General features: G+C 41.7%; 1 protein-coding gene across 2 annotated transcripts in view; it reads left to right on the plus strand.

Moving 5' to 3' along the window:
* Positions 1-15,346: 15,346 nt before the first annotated feature.
* Positions 15,347-19,706, plus strand: part of Tek (TEK receptor tyrosine kinase) — a 114,732-nt gene continuing 110,372 nt past the window's right edge. For both annotated transcript variants that reach the window (XM_060365875.1, XM_060365876.1), the window contains exon 1: positions 15,347-15,941. In XM_060365875.1, coding sequence (XP_060221858.1) covers positions 15,890-15,941 — 52 coding nt within the window. In that variant the 5' untranslated portion in view covers positions 15,347-15,889. The remainder of the gene's footprint in view (positions 15,942-19,706) is intronic.

The following is a 19,706-nucleotide window of genomic DNA, read 5'->3' on the forward strand; positions in this document are numbered from 1 at the left end:
AAAGCGTGTTCACCTCTTCTGCCTTGCCGAGCCAAGGAGAGCAGAGCTCGAAGGATCAAGATTCAGAGGATGCTGTTTAGACCTTAAGTACGCTTAGACGCTCTAGAGTTAAGTGCTCACTTTGTACATTCTATAGTGCATTTTTGTAAGAGGTGGGATAAAATATCGCAATTTGTGAGGCAGAGTGTTACATGCATGTTAACACTAAAACTAGGGAGGCTGAGACATGAAATCACAAATTCAAAGCTAGCTTGGTCTACATAGAAGACCCTGCCTCAAAAAATAAGATGAAATAAAGGTAATAAATGCCAAAGGCTGGGAAAACAAAAACCTTCTAAACCGTGAAGCACTCTTGTAATTCCAGCACTCAGGAAGGCAGAGGCAGGGGGATCGCTGTGAGTTTAGCCTGGTCTATAAAGCAAGTCCAGGATAACCAAGAGAAATCCTGTCTCGAAAAACCACCCCCTTCCCCCCAAAAGCCTTCTAAAATATATTTATCAGACCATTTATGTCAAAAGGAACAGCACTAACAGAGGCTGATTATATCTTAAAACATCTCTATTAGTAACCTGTATTAGGAAATATGAGTTTTCTGTAAAGTACATACTATGTAATAAAGATTAACATAATCTGCACACATTTTTTTTTTTTTTAATCTGGTAGACAGCCTAGTGTGACAGTGTGGCTGAAAGCCAGCCTGGCTTGCTCAGTCAGACTATGTCTTTAAAAAGGTGATTGTTTAAAATTGGCTAACAGGAGGTTGTTTTAAATGTTACGAACAAAACTATCAGATATCTCCTTCACTTCACTAGGAGAGCATCCTGGTTATCCATGGCCAGTGAGCTAATTTTAAAAATACCATAAAGATAAAATCTGAAACAAAGTACATATAAACTTACAAAATAACTGAAGAATAGGTCAAGCTGTTCTACAAATATGTTCACTGAACATGAAAATATGCATTGAACATAAATTTCTCTGTGTGTTATTAGGTTACTGTCTTAGCAGTTGGGAAATTTAGGCAGCAAGAAGGTTACTTTCATTTTCTTTTCACTTTTAATATCCTTTGTATCACAATTACTGTGCTAAGATGAGGGCATCTTTTAAAACATTTGTTTATAAGTGTTTCACAAAGAAATTTGGCAGCTTTTGGAAGGACTCTGCTTAATTAATTATTTTACATAGCACTAATTCAGTTGAAGTGGGTACAACAGTCATAAGGTAAAGAAACTCTTCCTCGAATCTTGTCAGAAACAAAACGTTCTTTTTCATTAACACCGAGTTGGCGCTTGTCATCAGTTCTCCGTTTATTCACACCCCATGCCTGGTCTTCCTCAGGCTCTCATTGCACTAAGGAGAATGGAGCAGGCGGCACCAGCACCCTTTACATCATGGGATTACGAAGTGCCTATCTCTTCTTTCAAGTCTAAATCTTCAAAGAGAGCACTGTCTAGAACAATTTAAACTCTCAACCAAAGAAACAGGCAGAGGATACTTGGCTGCAACTTAAAACATTACCTTATAACTGGAAGAAGAAAGAAATCTTTAAAATTACAACTAATAAAACATACCTGCACATAGTTCACAAGATCTGTCAAAGTTCCAAGTGCGTTCTCCATTTAATGGGGAGTTTTCTGGGAGGGTGCCCAGGAAACCCAAAGATTCTTTTTCTTTAGGGGGCTGGGGGTGTTCCATAGATAGGGTTTCTCTATGTAGACTTGGCTGTCCTTGTCTCACTTTGTAGACCAGGCTGGCCTCAGAATCACAGAAATCTGCCTGCCTCTGCCTCCCCAAGGGCTGGGATTACAGACGTGCTCCACTGTGCTCAGCTAACCCAAATATTCTTTAGCAGAGACACAAATTCAACACAACTCAAAACTGCTCCCCTACATCTGACTCTTGTTCCGGCAAAGCAGAGCCTGGTAGCTGCGTGCTGTTTATTATATTTTGTACTTGCAGAGAAATCAAAACAGAGAACCTACTAAAGTAACCATTTAATAAAGAACATGTATTCAAACTTTCACAGAGGAGCTCATCATTTGTGAATGAATTAATCATATCGTAGAAAGAATGAAATACCCAGAAATGCTAACATCTCTTCACACCCTGATTCTGCCACATGTCATGTGGTATCTGGGAAACATTAATGGTTTTCTTGTTCTTACAGTGATGGTGTTTCCATTTTTGTTATCATGTTGAAAGACATTAAGTATTTAAAGTAAGAAAGCCATGAAATTACTAGGCCTAGATTGTATAGGGCCTGTGTACATTGGGGCAGGGGAAAAGACACACACACACACACACACACACACACAGAAAAAGGGACAAAGATGTTGGTAGGGTGATAGAGAGAGAGGGAGGAGAGAGAGGAGACACAGGAGAGAGAGGAGGAGGGGAAGGGAGGAGAGAGAGAGAGAGAGGAGAGGGAGAGAAATCAGGAAGTCTAGGAAAGTGTTTTGAATTTCCCTCTGTTTTCTGCCCAAACATGTCTTGCCTGCTAACCGTAGCCTCAACTCTTGCAGCCTTCATCCATTTGTCCTGTGTTCTGTCCACACTTCAAAGCCCACAGCAGGTCTCAGGGTGTTGGTGGACAGTGGGCAGTAGCTGAACTTTCTATACGAGTAGTATTCAGTCCATGCTGTGCACCCTTAGCAACTCATGAAAAGCTCTTGCTTTGCAGAACTTTTGGTGCTTCAATTATCCGCTCTCTTAGTTACATTCGATCGAGTACTCACTGGAAATAAACCACACTTTCTGTCATCTTGGATGTTATTTATGGAATGTTTCTTTGTAAAACAGGAATGGAACTTGCTATCTTTCATGGTTGTGGAAGATTAAGATAACACAGCAGAGCCTGTCCTGGGTTCTGAGAGACATGAGTGCTTCCTCTCTCTGTTGTAAACAGGTTTCTGAAAACTAGGGGTGAACGGAATTCTTTTAGGATAACCTTAAAAATGCAGGATTATCCTATCATAAAATCTTGTGTCAATAAATGTCTCATAATTAACCATCATCTCTGAGTATGCATATCGAGGAAATGTGATCATTTTCTGTACCAATGTAGAAAGAGACTTCCATGTCAAATGTTGGAATGCTAGCTTTTAAGAATGTGAGAGATTCCTCTGTTTCTTTATACCTCAGTGAGGATTTTTCAGACATTTGTACTATGGTCAGATGCTTTGCCACATTTTGGTTTCATCCTTCAGCCCCTGCCATTAATTGATAAGATTTTTTTTCACTCTGTAAGATTTTTATTATTTGTAAATTTCTTTGGATTGACAATATGTAATGCTATTTGTCCATGATTACAGTGCCAGAGAGAATTGCATTACTTCATGAAAAGAAGGGAGGGGCTTTCTTATAGAGACCATACCCAGCGGCCCTAGGAGAGAAACCACCCACAATGGGCTGGATCCTTCTATAATAATTCGCAAATACCCCACAGACATAGCCATGGGCCAAACTGATGGAGGCAAGTTTTCAACTGAGGTTCACGCTTCCCGGGTGTGTCAAGTTGACTAGCCATCACAGACATTTAAAACATGTTCTTGTTTTGTGTACAGGGCATCTTACAAACATCTGATATTGCTATTAGTCTTTTTACATGTTGCCTTTATCTTCTGTCTTCGTATCGTTTCCTTCAGGCGGCTTCCCTGGCTGCTTTTGTAAGCATCTGCTTTTGCCTTGGTGGAAACATCTGTGTTGGCTGCCTGCTGAGAAGTGGGGTACCTGGCTGCAGCAGGACCTTCCCTCTTCAGAGCTGGCCCCTATCTGGAGGGGAATATTGCCAATTGTCCATGAGCCAGAGAGGAAGGAGGAGGCCTAGTTTAAATTCAGTTCTAAATGTTAGGCTAATCCTACTGCCTATCCTGTATGGATCCAAAACCCCTACTTTACTGCCCTACAGAGAAGGCCCTCCCTCTTGGAAACCTCTGTGAGATAGTTCACACCCACAAAGGCCTTTGTTTGTGTGCAGGTCTTTGGGCATCTGTGGTGTTAATTCCTTACTTGTATCAATTAGACATTTTTTTCCTTTCAGCAATGATCTGGTGCTCTGAGCAGTCACTCACTCTGACTTATTCCTCCACCTTAACCCCAGCTGACTTCAAACCCTCCTTCTGTACCTATGGATTTGCCTTGTCTTCCCTGGCATTCTATGTAACTGAAATGATACAATATGCTCTAAGATTATTTAGCTTAGCCTTGTGTTTTTAGGATCTGTCTCTTTGCTCCATATACCAGCATTTTATTTTTAACTGCCAAGTAATATTCCACTGTATAAATACAACATTGTGTTTATTACTTGTTAGTTGGTGCTTTGGAAAAGTTTTGCAATTCGGGTTTTTTTTTTTTTTTTATGACACTGCTACTATATTCTGTGGACATGTTTTCATATCCCTCGGGCACATACCTAGGAGTAGAATTTCTAGATTATACAAGTGACTCTGCTGAACTCAGAGGAACAGCTAACGCCCCTCATAGGGCTTGCCACTTACATTCCCACGAGCCATAGTTGAGGGCTCCGAGTCACCAAGCTTCCACGACACTATTTACCTTTTCACGACTGCCATTCTCTCATGCGTAACACGCCATTTTATCTGACCAGTCTTATCCCATCTCTCCCCTTCACACGTGAGGATGCTGTGGTATGTGCTGCTTCCCACTGTTCTGAGTGGTAGCATTTCTACCCAGGAGTTGTCTAACCGGTCTGGGAGTCTCTAGCTTCCAAAGCGCTGTAGTTTCTTTTCTATTTTCCTTGTCTTACTGACTTTATGGCCTCCGATTCTTTTTTTATTTATCTTAATGGATTTTTAAAAGGGGAAAGTAGATAATACATAAAATTATCACTACCTCTCATGCAGAAGTTTGTTTCGCTTTTATTCCTATTTGTGCTATTTAATTTTTATTTGTAAGGAGGCTGAGGTATAGTGAATGTTCGCTGTTGCTGAAGGAGTATTGGCGCAAAAGGCACACCAACTGCTTCGTCACTCTTGGAAACAAGTAAACCCAGACACTAGCTTCATTCACACTCTTGGGATCAGTGACATGTGATGTGAATGTAGCTGTGGTTGCTTTCACCTTTTAAATTTTCTAGTCACTTAAAGTGGTTCTTCTGAGCTTTGTGCAGCTGATGGTCACTGACTTCACTTTAAATGCTTTAGCGAAATACTAACATTCACTTTTTACATAACCCAGGCAGTGTGCTGAACACCGAGTTTGCGCTATCTCATTTGGTGTTTTAACAGCCTCATAAGACAAGTACTATCAGTACATTACGCAAAGAGGCTGAGGCCCTGGTGTCTTGTGGAACATGATAGGGGAGGGTGGGAGTGGGCCCTTATGTCTGATTCCAGGCCTTTGTCTCTTATGAGAGTTCTGCACTGTGTTTCCTGGGAGACCTTGGTTTGTTCAGTTTGTAGACTGGCCAGAGCAATATGCCTACAGGTTGTTTGTTGGTGGGTCTGTCAGCACCATTTCAAATTAAACACACATAAAGGATTCCATGCATTTCCCCTATAGGTGAATTCTCTGGGTTGCTTTGGTTCTTTTTGTTTTGTTGAGGTGGTCTCACTGTGGAACCCAGGATGGCCTGGATCTCTGATCCTTGTGCCTCAGCCCCTGAATGCTGAGGTTACAGGGGCGCACCACACCCCAGTTTTTGCATTTTGTTCTTTGAGGCAGGTTAAAGGCTACAGGGTTATTACCATCTAATGCTGTACAGCTAGAATGTGGATCATAGATGGCAACTCAAACTGGACCTTGACAGCAGAAAAAGGCAGCACAGGGTTCATACTCCCCACTTAAGTATTTTGCAGAACATAGAGGAGAACACCCCACCCCGCCCACCATTACTTTAAGAAAAGTTAGCTTCTAATTTAGGTGTCTTGGCTAGATTCTGCATTCCAACTGTCACGTTGTCTCAGGATTCGAGGGGAAGAGCTAATGGCCACCTTGGGAGTGCTGTGTGCTTGAGGAGACTCTGAAGAGCCTAAGTGTTCCAGGCTAAGGTGTTTTTTTTTTTTTTCTTCTTCTTTCTCTACATTTTGTCCTCTTCACTGAAGTGATAAACAGAGAGAGCTCTGAAGACAAAGGGAGAAGCTGCCATAACTCCAGGAGGGCGGGATGTCTTGTGGGAAATTAGCCTAGATGTGCCAGGAAAGGAGAGGAGGCTATTGTACCTACAGTGCAGAGGGCAAAGGGTGGTGGCCCCAGATAAAACTGGAGAACTTGGCAGGATGGCCAGGCCAACAGTTCACAACAGAATTGGTGAGGAGGCAGGAGATTTCCTGTGGTCTGCCACTGAGTACCCACTCTCGTTTCCCCCAGGGATCAAAAAGCAGAGATTTGGGGCTGAGTCTCTAGTAGTTTGGGGTGGTGCTTCATCCTGAGAGGATTGCTGTTTAGCTAGTCTTATAGTGACAAGCCTGTATTTCTACCTAGCCTGGTGGTGATCTCTCCAGTACCATTTATGGACACATACATGTGGATAGTATAAATGTCGTGGCAAAGATTGACTATCATCAGGGAGGACACGTAGGCTCTCAGGCTACCCACCCTGAATGGGGCATACTCCTGCGTGTTCAGTGACTGGCTGCGATGCCTTCATTTGCTTTCCCAAGTATCAGAATAGACTCCAGTCCAAAACATCTTCAAGTTTCATCTGATGCTGCAGCTCTGTAAATGTTTATGAGAGTAGCTGCAGGAGACAGAGTTAAATGAGGCAGAGCTGTTAATATTGGGAAGCCTATAGTCTCATAACAAAGGAAGGATGTATTCCAGTGTAAGGGGCCAGGTGCCACATCAGACCCTGACTCAACAATGCCTATGGGAACTACAGGAAATGTGTAAGTGTGTGCAATGGGTTGATGGTGATAGCTATCCTACTTAGGCATTGCATTGGTGCTTTACAGTGATCTATACAATAGCAACCTCAGACTAGCTCTAGTCTCTTCCCTTTATTTCATCACCTAGTGGTCACTGAAATAATTATTTATCATCTTAGCATAAAAAAAGAGAGATAGTAGTAAATACATGTTTAGAGGTGGGACCTTTGGAACCTGGAAACAGAAAACATGGAGGTGAAGTTGGCATGGTCTAGAGGACCACACTGTGAAGTAGGCAGGCCAAACTGAAGATTCCAGAGCATTTCAGCAGCAATGGAGGTGGAGCATTGGCCAAGAGAGACCACATTCTGGGCCATAAAACAAACCATAACAAATTTAAAATAGCTAAAGCATACAATTCATGTTTCCTAATCACACCAGCACTGAACTAGAAATAATTTACAGAAAGAGGCCTGGAAAATCCCTAACATTTTGGAAACTAAACACATTTCTAAATTCATGGGACAAAGGGGAATTTTGAATTAAATACAAAATAAACTTCAATATTTCAAAATTTGTGGGTAAAGCTAAAGGAATTCCTCCTTTGTCTAGTAATATTTTTTTTGAAATTGAAATAGTATTACATCATTTTCCTTCATTCCTTTCACACACACGCACACACACACACACTCATATTACACACACACACAATCTGCTCAGTCTCTATGATGTTACTTGTAAGTATTTGATTTCAGGACTGATGACTTGGCATTGGATAACTAATTGGGGGGCTTTTACCAGGGAAAGACTATCTCACAGCATTCCTTAGGTGCCTGTAGTCCTTTGTCTATGGGTAGGTACCCATGAGACTCCCTTCCACATTAGTATGTCAATTGGTGTCATCCTATTAAGGCCTTATTTAGGCTGCCATATTGACATACAGCATTATGTGATTATGTTAAAGAAATGTTGCCAATTACTATCATGTTTCTCTAGGGGGGGGAAACAGATTTAGTTCAAAGCAAACAGCTAAAACAATGTTGAACAAGTAACAAATACTGGCAAGGATGTTTGGGAAAAAGAACTCCTAGTTTACTGTTGGTGGAAATATGGCTTAGTAGAGCCATTGAGGAAGCTCATATGGAGACGCCTCAAAAACCCTAACTACCAGGGAGCTCATCTTGTGAATATAGTTTGCTTTCTAATCATTGAGATAAAACACTATTACCCAAACAACTTGGGGAGGAAAGGGTTGATTTCATCTTATAGTTGTAGTTCATCATCCAGGGAGGTCAGAACAGGAACTCAAGGCAGGAACTTGGAGGCAAAGGAGCTGGTGCAGAAACCATGGAGGAATGCTTCTTACTGGCTTGCTCTTCATGGCTTGCTCAGCTTGCTTTCTTATACAACACAGGATCATCTGATCATGGGTGGCACCACCCACAAGAGGCTGGGCCCTTCCATAGGAATCACTAATCAAGAAAATGTCCACATGGGCTTGCCCACAGGCCAATCTGCTTGGAGCATTTTCCCAATTAATGTTCTCGTTTCCCAAATGACTCTAGCTTGTTAACAGTAGCCAGCATGATACCCAAATAAATGAATTCAGCATAGAAAAGAGATTTCTTTTTTAAGTTTTCTTAATACTGATGTTTACTGCAGCAGTATTTACAATGACTAAGATATTAAATCATCCTAGTTGTCCATCAACAGATGAGTAGATAAAGAATTTGTAATACATACACACACACATACATGCCATACACATAATGAAGCATTCACCCACAAATACTACAACCTTGCGATGTATAGCAAAATGAACGGGGTTAATGACCATCGTGTTAAGTGGAATAAGCTAATCATAGACAAAATGCTAACAAATTCGAAAATCAGTAGTATAACAATTTTAGTGTGATTAACATTATTTACTTAGACACTAAAAGTAATTATGATGGTCAACTGTTCGTGCATTTTACTATAATTTCCAAAATCATGAATTCAATGTATAAATTAAATCTGAACAAATATGGCTTTAAGAAATAATCAGTGTTCATGCTTTTACCTGCTTCTCCTTCCTTGGATTACAAATTTGTAAGTCTTGACATCAAACGGTTGTGCTTAGGGATGAGCTACAGCTCAGTGTCAAAACACTTGCTTAGTATGCTCCAGGCCATGAATTTGGTCTTCAGCAGTGTGGTGGAGGTTTAAGTCTACCTTTCCAGTCTGGATCTAGGCTCAGCTGTGAGGTTCAGTAAAAGAATGTTTCAGAAGCAATGGCATACCAATGCTTAGCCTATGCTTCAGGAAAACATCCTGATTTTCATTCATTCTTGGATCTCTCATCCTGCCACATAAAAAGGCAGGCTAACTTGCTGGAGGATGGGAGATTTGTGGCTCCATCCGTCTTGATGTTCATGTCTGAAGCTGTGTTACAAGGACAAGCTGGCTTTTTACTTGTGGATGTAGGAGGCCAGTTGAGATTAGAATGATCTGGGAAACTGGTTGTTTCCCAGTTGTTCACAACAGAAAAATGAGGTACGTAAATAAAGACATACACTCAAAAGATGCACACGTCAATCTGTGGCAGCACGGATGAACTGTGGGGATGTAGTTCAGGATTGGAGTGATTTGCTGTACTGTTGGCTACTACTGTAGGAATGTCTCATGGATAAACGGGCATCTGAATTCTACTCTCAAAGATGAATAGAGGTTCACCTTTTCTTATTTTTATTTATATTTATTTTACAGCTTTTTTTTTTAAAAAAAAAAGAAAATCCTGGGATACATCCCCAATCTGAGTATTTTTAATTACTTTTTTGATTCTTATGCTAAAGAGTGTTCCTTGTAGGGATACTACATGCTAGGCAAGATTTCTACCACTAAATTCCACCCTCTGCTTTGAGCTTTCCTTCCTGCTTGCTTCCTTCCTTCCTTGCTTTCATCCTTCCTTGCTTTCATCCTTCCTTGCTTCCTCCCTTCTTCTTTCTTATTCCCTTTCTTTCCTTCCTTCCTTCCTTCCTTCCTTCCTTCCTTCCTTCCTTCCTTCCTTCCTTCCTTTTTTTTCTTTTCTTTCTTTCCTTCTTTCTCGTTACTAGGAGTTGAACTAAAGGCCACTATGAACAAGGTAAGAGTTCTATCACTGAGATATATTCCCACCCTTGCAAACATTCTTGCTGCCTCCTCTTCCTCCTTCTGCTCAGGAGTTTATAATTTCATAAGGGATCTCACTAATCTTCCAAGGCTGGCTTTGAGTTCACTGTGCAGTCCAGGCATCCCTTGACATTGCGATACTCAACCTCTAGAAAGCTGAGATTACAGGCCCTGCTCAATGGGGCCTGGCTAACTTTTCATGCTTTCTGTCTCCTAATGGTTGAGGGTCATTCCGGTCCCTCTTTGCTTTAACAACACAGGTTCCTCTGAAAGAAAGGACTAAGCTTCTGCCTTAAGGGACTTAAGTGTATTTGAGTAGATGCCACCTGTGCCTAGAAAACACTGGGAGGATAAAAGATGGCATGTGAAGGATTTATGGCCCAAACGGTACCAAAGCAACGGAACCTCTTGCTGCCTGTACCGCCCCCTGGCATTTAATCACACAATGCTTGGTTTTGTTCTTCAACTTTTCCTGTTATGATGCAGTCACTGGCTTGTGTAATTGTGAGCATCAAAAGCAGAGAATGCATCATCTATTTTTGTGTCTTTTCTTACAAGGAGTTAGTGTAGTACCTAGTGCTTAGATGCTTAAGAGCAAGGAATTAGTGAAAAGGAAAGAGAAAGCAAAGGAAAGGAAACAGGCACAATCACTGACAAGATTTCAGTAAAGTGGTTTGGAGAAGATCAGGTATTTTCCATAGCCATTCCCCAGGGTGGGCGTTGCCACTTTAGCTGTGCTGTCCTGGCTGAAGGCCAGGACTTGATTGTTGATGGCTCTTCCTTTGCTGCTAGTCACTGTTAAGTGCAGTAGGTTCACAGAAAGCTTCATGGAAGTCTGTAAGTAGCCAGATGTGAGGACGCCAAGGTTCAATGCCACTGACTGGCAGAAGGCAGAATGAATGTCCAGGCTACGTTACAGGTTGTAGACACCTGATCTTACCGGTCACTCAAGTCCCATAGGCAAGGTTCACTTGGTTTCCAACTATTTTTCCAGCAGGTGTTTTTAATGCTTCTACTAGTAAGGCTCAACTGTTTCCAAAGACTGCCCTTTAGACACACACACACACACACACACACACACACACACACACCCCTATTCATTAGCTTAGGGAGTGGCTCTCAACCTTCCTAATGCTGTGACCCTTTAATACAGTTTTTCATGTCACTACCCACAGGTTGAGAACCACCACATTAGGTGGTACTGGGATTGTACAAGAGCATCAATAGTTAGTTTTGTTTTGTTACACCACAAAAACAATCAGTTTAAGGTTTTGGTATGTTTGTTATGTACATGTGAATGAGCAAACACTTCACCCTGTTCTCATCATTTTGTTTTGTTTTTCTCCAAACAAAATACCCTAACACCTTCATCACTCTCTATCCATTGGTCCCACCTTGTATCCTAACACTTGGGTACTTTATCCTGTACTAGGACAGGTATACATTCTGCTACTCAGACCGTTTCCTGCTTTTGATTATTATCAACAATGCTCCTAGAACATAAATTTTGGAGAACCTTTTTGATTTTTTTGCTGGGTAAATAGCATAAAAGAATCAGATGGTGGTTGTGAGTAGAGCAGGAAGCCATAAAGTGCTTTTATTCAATATGTACCTGACACAAATTATTATTTCTTCCCATTTCAAAGATGTGGAGTCTGAAGTTTAGAGATCGGAATTCAACCCTCCATATCACTAGAGAGCAATATTCCAGACATGACAAATAAGACCTGGTTTGCCAGACTTCAAAACCCCTTTCTTGATATGAGCATGAGTAACAATGGTAGTACCTTAATTTTTATCAGTTCACTAAATATTTATATAAGACTTACTGTGAAGGGAGATAGACAGTGGGGTCATGGGGATAGGAAAAAGGTGTTGTGGAGAAGGAGAATTAACAAAAACTAATTATGTTTGAAAATGCCACAACGAAACCTAACTTACCAAAAACCCACTATATGCCCCATACTGGGCTAAGTCTTGGGAATTTAATGGCAAAGTAGTTAAATATGTTCCCAGAGTCAAGGAGGATGCAGTCAACTATGGGGCAGAGGAAGACATAGAAAATGATAGGCATAAGAGCATGATTAGTAGCATGAAAGACATGAAGAGGAACAGAGAAAACTAGTGGGCAGGCCTGATTTAGGTCTTCAAAGAGCTTTTAGAGGCTGAAAGGTAGGAGGTAACTGGCAAGCTGAGGACAGCACCTCCACCATTCCAATGGATGCCGCAGCTGAGGGCAGAACTGGTTCCTGTCCTCGACAAGGCTCTGCAGGAAATGAAGATATGCTAGTGATGGCCACATCCAGCTTTCTAAGGAAGGTTTCTGAGCATGACTAATGACCCTACATTATGCATTGGGAAACAGCTCGTCCAGAGATGGAAGGGGCTTCTCTCTCATTGGAAATCCCAGCAGGCCAACTCATTTCAAAACTTTCCAACCTCTTGTGCAAGCGCTCTCCAGACTTATTGGCCCCAGACTGTGTTGAGAAGCTCCCAGTATTGTTCTTTGATTGGTTCTCTATATCCTGAGATCCAAGGAGCAGATATCCCATGTAGAGAATCTTGGAATGTCTGTTCATGATCAACTTCATTTTATACCTGTAAGTACAAATCAGCCTAAAGACTGATTTCCCAGAGAACATTTGCTCAGGTTTTTGACTGGCTTTCAACTGCAAACCCAGAAGCACTTAGGAAACTGAGTCACCATTCTGAATGATAATGGAAAGAAACAAATGAGATTATTGTTATAGGGTCTGGAAGATTAAAGTAAGCCACATCAGTCTCCTGGATAATGGAGAATTAAACTTTGGCATCTCACCTGGACTACAGAGGGAAGAGTAAGGTGGAGCCAGTCTTTCTGGGAAATGGAGGAGGAAAGAATTTGATTAATATTTGGGGGAGGGAGGATTATAATACATCTTGTAACAAGCCAAAGGAAACGGAGCTGCTTTTCAGAATAACAAAGGATGGCACCCCAGTAAATTAATCAAGGTTGTACTTTCAACTCATGAAAGAGCAAACAGGGCCAGGTTTGGTGGTGCATGCCCATAATGTCAGCACTTAAGTCGAGGCAGAAGGATCGTGAATCCCAGTCCAGATTATCCTGCATTAAAAGACCTTTTCTCAAACAAAAAATAACTCCCTCCCCTAAATAGCTAGCAGGGGAGGCTGCGAGCAATGGGGACTTCCTGAGTGGTCCTTGAGCACAAAGAAAGCTTCTGTCTAAGAAGATAGATGCTTTGAAATTGTTCCAATGGCCTTCCATTACTGCCTCATATGGCTTGAGGCCAGTGGGCTTCCCAAAGCCTCAGCTTCCAAGTTCTTAATCAGAGTACATTAGCCAGATGTGGTAGCCTGTGCCTGTAATCCTGGCACTTGGGAGACTGAGGCAGGAGGATTGCCACAAGTCCCAGCTCAGTCTGTGAGAGACTCCATCTCAGCCCTGACCCAGTCCCACCTGAAATCAAGCCGATAAACAAAAAAACCCAGACCACCAGCTTTCACAGGGGCACCGGTAACAAGTCAGAATTACCCAGATGAAAGTATCTGGGAGATCAACCTGGCGATGCTGTAAGTGGGATCATTTATTTAATGATCAGAACAGATGATGGATCCAGATGAAAAATTAAAAAAAGTAGTCTTTGTAATCGAAGAAACAAGATGACTCAGACATGATTGCAGCAGATCTGGGATTAGAACCCCAAAAGTCTCTTTCTGAGGCTCTTTTCTAACACCAAACTTACAGCTTTCTCGTAGGAATTCCAGAGAATGCCTTTTTGGCAGAAGCTCTTTGGACTTAAATAAAGAACATATTGAAAAGATGAAAAGAAATGTACTAAGAGCTAACGAAAATGAAGATGCTAGGCACAGTGCCAAATAATTTTACATATGAATATGATTATTTAGACTTTTGAGACAGGGGCTCATGTAGTTTAGGATGAGCTCACTTTGTTGTTAAAGATGACCTTGAACTTCTAATCCGCTTCCAAAGTGCTGGTATCATTTGTTTGCACCATGACTGCCTTCACAATGTTTATTCTTCTTAAAACACCCACGGAGAGTCAAGCGTGGTTCCTCACACCTCCGGCTTCGGTATCTGGGAAGCCAGGGCTGGAAGGTCGGTGGTTGTGGGCTAGCTGTAAGTTCTAAGTTTCAGGTCAGACAGGGGTGCAAACACTGTCTTAAACACACAAAAACAAAGCCCACAAAGGAGATATCATCTAAGAGTTGCTGGCATGGATCTTATCTCTCAGAGTCTTATGGCTGAGTCTGTGTTTGCCCTCAGGTGTGCTGAGAACAGAGCTGGGCTGTCTGCCCTCTCAGATTGGAAGCATTATGGGCACTCAAGGTCATCCTTGAAGTGATAAAACCTGGGGCAGGGCAGAAATCCTCAAGAGCAGTAAGTAGCACTATGTTTCTTCCTGTGGCTGGTGGGAAAGGGCGGGACAATCCTTCCTCCTTGCAAAGTCAGGTGATGAGTCGTGCACTTGCTTTGTCCTACCCAGAGAATTCACACTGAGAACAAATAATCACCTTCGAAGGTTTCAGGTGCCTTGAGCTTGCTGGAGAATTCATTCCTCCAGCGGTTCTTTTCCTACTGACTCATAGACTCTGCTATAGACACAATCACTTTCTTTTGGTCTTTATAGGGATGATTTATGTTTTTGTTGTTCATGTTTTTTTTTTTTATGTATGTGTGTATGCATTCAGGCTGTGTATGTAGTACACATTTTCAGGTGTCTGTCTTTCCATCACATGGGTTTTGGATGAAACTCAGGTTTGGTTTTACCTCCTGAGCCATCTTACTTGCTTGATTACTTAAATATTATGGAATAACTCAGAAGAGGGGTTTATGATTGGAACCTCAGCACTTGGAGGCGGAGGAAGGAGCATCATCATGAGTTCAAGGCGAGTTTGGGCTATTGAGTGAGTTCCAGGCTTGCCTACGCTAGAGTAAGCTTCTCCCTCAAAAATCACCCCCCATATGTTTGTATATAATTTGCTTCTGAAATACTGTTTGCCAATAACTATGAAATTATTCACATTGCTAAAATCTTCCTGTGCCAAGTTCTCCAACAAATTAGATCACCCTCAGATGAAATGCTAATATAAATTAAAGCTGTAGCCAGTAGCATGCGTATACTTGGGCTGAGGGCCAACAAACAGGCCATCTGGGTGTAAGAAAATAGGCTAATGGTCATGGAATCTGGTCTCTCGTGGCCACGCTGAGAGCTGACCTCAGCCGCGCTCCCTCAGATTGATTGCCTTCCAGGTTATGATTTGTCCTCACAGGAAACTTCTCTGCCCAATTCAAACCCCGTTAGTTAAAACTCAAAAACTGATAGCAAGTGCTGCTCCCTACGCCCCAGAGCCCCTTCTGTCAGGGATCCCAGAGGCACCCCAGAGAACTGCTTAGCCCACGAAGGGCTGGTCCTCATTGCATACCATACATAGGTGGAGGGCTTGTTATTCAATTCCTGGCCTATGAGAGGATACCCCTATTGTTCCTGAAAATGCTGACCAGGACCTTACTTGTAACAAAGATCCCTCTGCTCCACCATCCCAGGCAAGGCAGGGGCAGGAGCTGGAGGGGGAGAAGATAAGTGCTTGGATGAAGGGCGAGATGGATAGGGCTCACACTGCCCCCAGCCCTGCTGATACCAAGTGCCTTTAAGATACAGCCTTTCCCATCCTAATCTACAAAGGAAACAGGAAAAAGGAACTTAAAACTCCCTGTGCTCAGACAGAAATGAGACTGTTACCGCCTGCTCCTGTGCTGTTCTTTCTTGCATCCAACTTGTAAACAAGGAGCCAGCAGACCATGCGAGTGGGAAGTGGCAAAGGTTTGGGGTTTTGAAAGGCTCCCGGGGACCTCATGCTCATCTGTGGACGCTGGATGGGGAGATCTGGGAAGTATGGACTCTTTAGCCGGCTTAGTTCTCTGTGGAGCCAGCTTGCTTCTTTCTGGTAAGTTCTGGCTTAATGTTTATTTCATTTTATTTTTTATGTCATGTTTTAAAAACTGTGACTGCTCGGCTTTCTTTCTCACCATTTGGTGATGCTGCTGACGCCGCTTGTCTGTGAGTCTCCAGTTTATACATGTAGAGGTGGAAGCTCAGACACCCCGTGGCATGAGCTGGGTTTTCTAGTCATCTCCTGTGGATGCTGCCTCCTGGGTCGCTATATTATATGCCCTTTCTCAGGATGGAGTAAGTCAAATTATTTGAAGGGATCTGCTTACTCTGGCGCGTGATTACTCTTTCTTGCGTGTGATTACGGTATGTTTCCTGATTGATAGCAACAAAACTGGGTTGTAATTACTTCCAAGAAAGTCTTCAATGAGTTTTGTTTGTTTGTTTGTTTTGTAGAAGCAAAATCCCTACTTAGCGGTGTGCCTATTGTCATCGTTAAGTAAAAACAGGACTGATTTTTTTTTTTTTTTGGTAAAGATTTCATATGTCCATTCTTTTTAACCCCAGTAATCCAATTTGGGGCTTTTTGTCTTTAAGGTAGGGGTCAGGGAAATTAGGGCTATGCCACCTATTTTAGTTTCTTGATGTTCCATATAGAATAAATCATGAAGACTAGCTCAACCAAACTATCTAAAACTTAGTTACCAAGGTTACTGGACTCAGGGCTACCAAATCCTGTAGCGGCTGCTTTAGAGAGGGCCGGCCAGAATGAGCTTGGGTTTTGTGTGTGTGTGTGTGTGTGTGTGTGATAGTGGAGTGCCTGTTAACTCAGCCAGCATGTGTAAAACATCCTGGAAGAAACATCAGGACCCAAACTGCAGATCACGGATGCATCAGCATTGCCACAGGTTCCCCCCCCCATAGTATTTTAATTACTATAATGAAGATGGAATTGACACAGGAAATAAACTTGGGAAATTTTACCAAACTTAATGGTGAAGCTATATAGAGTAATAGAATTTGATACAAACGCAAATATTTGTGCTGTTAGTTTCCTACATGTTTAAATATTATTTTGTGAAATGTTAAAAAATTTAACCCAGTAAAGTAATGTAATTTGTGTACAATTTGTAATAGGGCTCTTCAATTTTATTTGAACAATGAATGTATGAGAAATTTCATATTTTAAGCAATTTTAACACAAATTGCTGTAAGGAAGGAGTATTTAAGATGGTGTCAGTTACTTATTAGTATTATATTAATGTACAAATATGTTGATCTCTTCATTATTATGTACTTTTAAATAATTATCAAGATTTTCCATTTTTTGCTTGCTTTCCAAGTGTCACATTTAGGAGTGACATAAAATCTGGGACTGATTTTACACCCGAGATTATAATAATACAAAGCCCAGGTACCTGCTTTTGCTCTGATGTAGTTTTAAGTTAAATAAAATAATAGTATGCTCTCACGCACATCAAGCATGCATACGTGCACAGGCAGAACTCTTTTACTATTTCTCCTCAAGCGACTTTGTTACGGCATTTTGAAATATAAGTTTCAAAAGGTGGCCATAAAAATCAAACAAAAAAAGTTCTGTGGCCAAAATAGTTGTCTCATTGCTGCTTGAAACTTATTTCTAGGGTGAAAGTGACAAGAAGGAGTAGGCCGTGTTCTTGTTAGAAAGTAAGACACTGAAAGCTTAGTTTCTGCAGAAGGTCTGTATTGGTTCCTAACATTCGCTGTGGATCTAAGCTTCATGACCGTGAGACTTAGTGACCACAGCAACAGCCTCAAGAGTCTGTTCTTTAAGCCAGACTCTAACAGACCTAATCAATATGCAAGGGATGGGAGGGCTTATAAGGGTTTCTATGTGTTGTCTATTTGGTGGACTCATTCCTTTTTTTTTTTTTTGAATAAACAAATTGAAAATTAAAGATTCTATATTTGCCCGAATAAAGGTTGTTCTGGGTGGCAAAGCAGCCTGATCCAGCATAAGCTGGAAAAGGCCATGGCTTCCAGAACAACTCAAGAATCGGGTGCTTGCTCCTTCCGCTTGAGAATTATTGCCGACTTCGGCTTGCAAACCAGTTCTCATATAACTTAGTAATATTACCTACTCCTTACATCCCTATCTGCACAGATCCAGGCTACATGCTCTAAAGAATTGTAGACACTTAAAAAAAAAGCACCTTTTCTGTTTCGTATGGGTGTCCTATACGATTCACATGGATGGGAAGTCTTCAGGTCATGCATCTTCAGCTGTCTTTCCTGTCTCATCTGACATTTTAAACGGCTGGATTTAGAGATAACAGAGCTGTAGTCTGGGGTGGCAGAGAAAATGCAGGAGGTGAGGAAAGTGGTCCTAGGTGGAGCCTTCTCCTTGGGACTAGGATTAGTGCACCTCTTGGAACTGGTTTCCGAGGAAAGAGCTGGCTTTCTTCCGAGACTCTCCTTTCCCAACGCTGCTGTTGTTAACACTCTCCTCTCAGCCCCACCCTGAGAGAACTTCCAGAATGAGTCTAATTGTTCCAAGACATCTCTCCAGGAGAGAAGGAACTGTCCATCTCAAAAGATCATGCTCTGTCCTCTAGAGCAGCGGCCCTCAACCTCCCTAATGCTGTGACCCTTACAGTTTCTCGTGTTGTGACCCTCAACTATAAAATTATTTTGGTTGCTACTCCATAACTCTTGTTTTGCTATTGTTATGGATCGTGATATAGATATCTGATCTGCAACCCTCAAACAAGGGTTGTGGCCCGCAGGGTGAGAAGCCCTTCTCTAGGCTTTTTCCATAGGATGGCTCCGAACTCTGATGAATATATCAATTTGGTACTTGCATTTCCACCCTTCAAAACATATGTGTGGTTATATCACCTCTGATTACTAGTTGGAGGTTTTCTAGTTAACACACACAATCAGGATTCAAGAAATTTCTTTAATTTAGAAGGGTGGGCTCAAAGAAGAATATTTTCTCCCTCTGTGGCCTGGTTAAGGCTGCTCCCCATTCAGGGGGAGGTGATCAAAGAGCCAGCCACTGAGTTCATGTCAGAGACAGTCCCTGTTCCCCTTACTAGGGAACCCACTTGGACACTCAGCTACCATGGACTACATCTGAACAGGGGTTCTAGGTTATCTTCATGCATGGTCCTTGCTTGGAGTATCAGTCTCAGAAAAGACTCCATTGCCCAGATTTTTTGGTTCTGTTGCTTTCCTTGTGGGGCTCCTGTCCTTTCCAGGTCTTTCTATCTCCCCCTTCTTTGATAGGATTCCCTGCACTCTGCCCAAAGTTTGGTTATGAGTCTCAGCATCTGCTTTGATACCCTACTGGATAGAGTCTTTCAGAGGCCCTCTGTGGTAGGCTCCTATCCTGTTCCCTGTTTTCTCCATCTTCTGATGTCCATCCAATTTGCTAATAAGCACCTTCAGCAAAATGACTGGATACAAAATTATCTCAAAAAAAAAAAAATCCAGTAACCCTCCTGTATACGAAAGACAAAAGGGCTGAGAAAGAAATTAAGAAAACTATATCCTTCACAATTGCCACAAATAACATAAAGTACCTTGGTGTGACTCTAATCAAGCAAGTGAAAGACCTGTTTGAAAAAAACTTCAAGTCTCTGAAGAAAGAAATTGAAGAAAGAAATTGAAGAAAGAAATTTCCATCAGGAGATGGAAAGATCTCCCATGCTCATGGATTGGTAGGATTAACATAGTGAAAATGGCTATCCTACCAAAAGCAATCTACAGATTCAATGCAATTCCCATCAAAATACCAACACAATTCTTTACAGAATTTGAAAGAACAATTCTCAATTTC

This window comes from Meriones unguiculatus, chromosome 12 (genome assembly GCF_030254825.1).
Source record: "Meriones unguiculatus strain TT.TT164.6M chromosome 12, Bangor_MerUng_6.1, whole genome shotgun sequence".
In the NCBI taxonomy this organism is placed as follows: domain Eukaryota; kingdom Metazoa; phylum Chordata; class Mammalia; order Rodentia; family Muridae; genus Meriones; species Meriones unguiculatus.